This window comes from Sabethes cyaneus, chromosome 3 (assembly GCF_943734655.1).
Source record: "Sabethes cyaneus chromosome 3, idSabCyanKW18_F2, whole genome shotgun sequence".
Lineage (NCBI taxonomy): Eukaryota > Metazoa > Arthropoda > Insecta > Diptera > Culicidae > Sabethes > Sabethes cyaneus.
In genome coordinates, this window is record NC_071355.1 from 97,609,916 (window position 1) to 97,614,182 (window position 4,267).

General features: G+C 38.0%; 1 protein-coding gene across 1 annotated transcript; it reads right to left on the reverse strand.

Annotated features, from left to right (window-relative positions):
• Positions 1 to 2,390: 2,390 nt before the first annotated feature.
• Positions 2,391 to 3,733, reverse strand: LOC128742743 (snRNA-activating protein complex subunit 3). Its single transcript, XM_053839194.1, has 2 exons — positions 2,798 to 3,733; positions 2,391 to 2,738 (listed from the first exon to the last, which is right to left on the reverse strand). Exons 1-2 carry the CDS (start codon positions 3,617 to 3,619, stop codon positions 2,403 to 2,405), a joined length of 1,158 nt encoding a protein of 385 aa, XP_053695169.1. The 5' UTR covers positions 3,620 to 3,733; the 3' UTR covers positions 2,391 to 2,402.
• Between the last annotated feature and the right edge of the window lie 534 nt (positions 3,734 to 4,267).

Here is a 4,267-nt window from a genome sequence, read left to right on the forward strand (position 1 = left end):
ATCTGGTTCCTCTCTGACGTCACTGTTCTGGAGCAAATTAAGCAGTGTCGTTTGGACGACTGGCATATAGGCAACACCTCGCGATATCCTCTGCAGCCTCAATTCTTCGCATTTCTACAAAACCGTCATCGCCAATTTAGCCAAAAAAATTCGCTGCTTCAGCATTCCCCTCCGCCGATACGACAGCGGCTTTCTTCTTCTGTTCGGCCTTCTCGATTATGAAACGACCTTGTCAGCTTCCCGTTAGGCAACTTGTTACATTTATATCGCTTGGGTAAATTCATTGCCGAAAGTCAAATGAGTAACGGAAATGTGAATTGGCCAGGCTGAAGCCGACTTGCGTGTGTCGAGACGCACAATTTATTGGCTACGAGTAGCGCAGGATTAAGTTCAATGGAGAGGATTTCTTGATGCGGCAAGAGCCACCGCGGCTCTCGGCTGGTAAAGAAAGAAGAAAGTTCTGGAAGCCTCCGATAAATTAAATATTTTCAAAATAATAACAAAAATAAGCATGAGATGGAAAAAATGATAAAATTGACCATTGGCGGTCGCGATGCGAGTAAATATAATTGATATAAATAGATAATTGCATTATTTCCAAAAAAATCCTATACTTATTTAACTAAAGTTTATTTAGTGGAAGCTAATTGGAAGCGTTAACCCATTTAAAACCTAGTGAACACACTATTCGTTAGCTAATTCACGGTTAGCTGATTAGCGGTGCACACCTCTGCAAAATTAAATTAGTAAAACATAAAAAGTCAAATTTAAAACTATACAATTTACGATTCTGCGTTTAGCACGCAGCACATCGTAGTTATGTGAAATAATTAAGTTCAAAACAATCTCACCGGCACTTACAATATGTTCTCTTGTCCGTTTCATCAGCAGCAGCACATCTATGAATTTGCTGCAGTCCAAAGCAGGTCAAGGTCATCTCCAACAGTAATTAAACAGTCAGCTCTAACCGCTCCAACTCGCGATTTGCACCGAACATCCACCAGCAGTATTTAAAAAGTTTGATGACTCGTGCATCTTGCGTTCACTTTTGTTCACAAAAATAAACCAGTAACTACTTTAAAAAAACAAACGAGAGCGAACAAGCGTTAAATCAACAACAAATTTTCGCGAAAAAATCTGATTGCGGCAACACTCAATTTTGAGTAGTTTTTGCACAGTGACAATATGCAATTCTACTCATTTTTTGACAGCCCCATACAACGATTAAAAAATGAGTAGTTTCAACTCAGTCACTGAGTAGCCCTGGCTAAGCGTGTACAGACGCGCAAAGAGAAAAATTACCAATTCGGCAACACTTTTTTTTTGTTTATTTTATTTAAACAGTTTTGGCAACCAGTCAGAATAGGATCAATCTCCCTATAATCAGCAGTAAGTTGCGTGAATCGCGAGGTATGTTCCATGGAACTTCGCGAATTACGACGCATATTTTGCAAATTGAACAAGCCAATTGAATTTTTCAAAGCATTATATGATATATCGAGTGTAACTAATCCATATGTTGTTAGTAAATCAATAGTTAAAGTTTTAATATTTCAGGTAGATTGCAAAACTTAGTCTTCCCTGCCTATACGAAACACAAGTTTGTTTACATTGCTCATTTGGTGTCTCGATTTGACGGTTCGATTGGTGTTTTATGCCACGGTCTTTGCGCGTCTGTAGATTATCTACCGTCTGTAATGCTAGGTTTTTCGTTCTCTTTCCTGCATACGCGTTGGATAGGTTGTCTGCTCGATTGGAATGACACTGACAGATAATTATCATTCCAATTTTGACATTGTCGCCACTCTGTATATAGTCACTCTAGGCCAATAGTATCCAGTTGCTGTTGAGTGTTGACAGGTTAGGAGAGGACTGCTTCTGCTTGCTCATCGTTTAATTTGTTGTGTTGAGCAATACGTGAAAGTCTATTATTGCAAACATAAATTATTCACATGGCTGACAAAGAAAATAAAGAAAAATCCAAGGTGGATCTTGGTCTATTAGAAGAAGATGACGAGTTCGAGGAGTTTCCTGCCGAAGGTAACCTCATTTTTCAATCACATCAAATTCGATTGTTTTAGTTTCGTTCGTAATGCCTCTACATTGTAAAAATACTACGTACGAGCGTCTAAGCAAGAAGAATTTGGAATTGTAACAAAAGTTACCACTTCGAAAAATGATTTTTTTCAATGCTTTACAAATGTGTAGATTGGGCTGGTAATAAAGAAGATGAAGAGGAACTCAGTGTTTGGGAGGATAACTGGGATGACGATAACGTAGAAGATGACTTCAACCAGCAACTTCGGTCACAGCTTGAAAAGCAGAAACCAACCTGAGATTAATTTTCCAGATAATTCATTGAATCAAATAAATATATCTAAAAGTTCTGGCTTTTTTTTATTTCAAATACGTCCGTCTGTTTCGTCGTCTTCCTTGACCGCAATCTTAGTACCTAGAAACCTGAAAGCTTCGAACTGCCCTATTTTGTTCCCATCCTTGTAATGATACGATCGAAAACATACTTGGCAAATGTAGGCAGGATCAAAGATGTGTTGATCACTATTTTTTACGATATAGTTTGCTTCGCAATGCCCACATATATTACAAGGAATAGATCGTGGAAAAGCATAGGAGTTAAGAATAGGATATCGCCTTCGCTCTAATACATCAGAAGTGGCTAGCAGTCGACAATCAGAAATCACAAATATATGTTCACAATTTCCATGATGTTGGTAAACCTAAATGAAAGGATGACTGTTAATTTCTGTAACAATGTATGTATACTCATTAGTGTTACCTGTGGGTACCCCAGCCGGAATATAAGCTGTTCAAATTTGGTTTCATGCATAGAGCCAATTTTTAACGGACACACATTCTTCTGTTTATCAGCCCAATTCCTAATAACCTCTGAGTAGTCAAAATTCTTTGGATTTCTCATATCGTTGTAAAACGTATTATGTATGAAAAAGAAACCAGAGTTAGGACGCAATTCGTCTTTTTTCTGCAAGTCCCCTTGTGGGTCTTCACTAATGTCGAAGAACGGTCCCATGTCGCATTGACAGTAGATTTTATCACGTAGTTCGCTTAGAAATTGTGACCCAAGTACATAAAATTCTTGATGAAACTTGGGGTGCCCTAATCGTACACCTGGTTTGTATTTAAATGGTTCGTAGAATCGCACCTCCAAGAGCATCTCAGAGAAAGGCTCCAAATCGGTTTGTTCCTGACTGCCCATAAATGTATACTTGTGCTTATTATAGCGAATCTTCGAATCCAAGTTTTTTCGTACTTTGCCGGTTATCTTCATAGCATTCTGAACACAATTGAAACGGTTCGCCTTATCAGACACTTCAGCTGGTTTTTGTATATTTTGTATTTTAGCTGGATGAAACGGTATTTTTCGAGGATCTCTCTCACTGGCCAAATGTTCCAAATCGACCGTCAGTAAAACATCCTTAAATTGCTTTTCTGAGCCGCTGAAATTTATAGCTAAACGAATATCGTCCTCCGTAACCGGAACGCCGTCCCAACCAGCCAGTAATATTTCCTGTCGAAAACTATCGAGTACTTGTTTCACGTTTATGACTTTATTGGTCTTTGGTTTATAGATTTTTTCCATGTTTTGTCTAGTATCTTATGTAGTATTTTATCACAACATATCAAACCGTTTAACCCACTTTACGCATTTTACAAGTAAGGCAAAGAAAAGAAGACATAATAAATATACACTCTACCAGGAAAGTACCTAATGAAAACGTCGAAATCACCTAAATTTAGGTAAAGCTGTATGTTTATCCAGCTTTTTACGAGCCATAATGGCGGACGTGTTCGTAATATTTGAACAGCATTTTTGACATTTCCCTAATACAGCGCACGTTTTCTTTTCGTGCGTTCACGGTGAAACTAAAGGAATGTACGGAAAGAAAACGGGCGATGTATTATAGGGAAATGTCAAAAATGCTGTTCAAATATTACGAACGCGTCCGCCATTATGGCTCGTAAAAAGCCTGATACCAGTTAGGTAAAAATTACTAATGAAAATTAGGTAAAAATTACTAATCGCATCACTAAACCTGATTTACCTAATTTTAGGTGAAAAAGTGTTAGCGTATTTTTTCGATTTCTGCACGCCATTTTGTCGCTGCGGTTGCATCAGGTTGCGGCGTGCAAAGGAAAACAGGTAAATTAGTTTATTTTATCTTATAGTTTATTATTGTCAATTGCAAGGAAAATTGTACCATCCAAAGTGCGATATCGCTCATAAAAG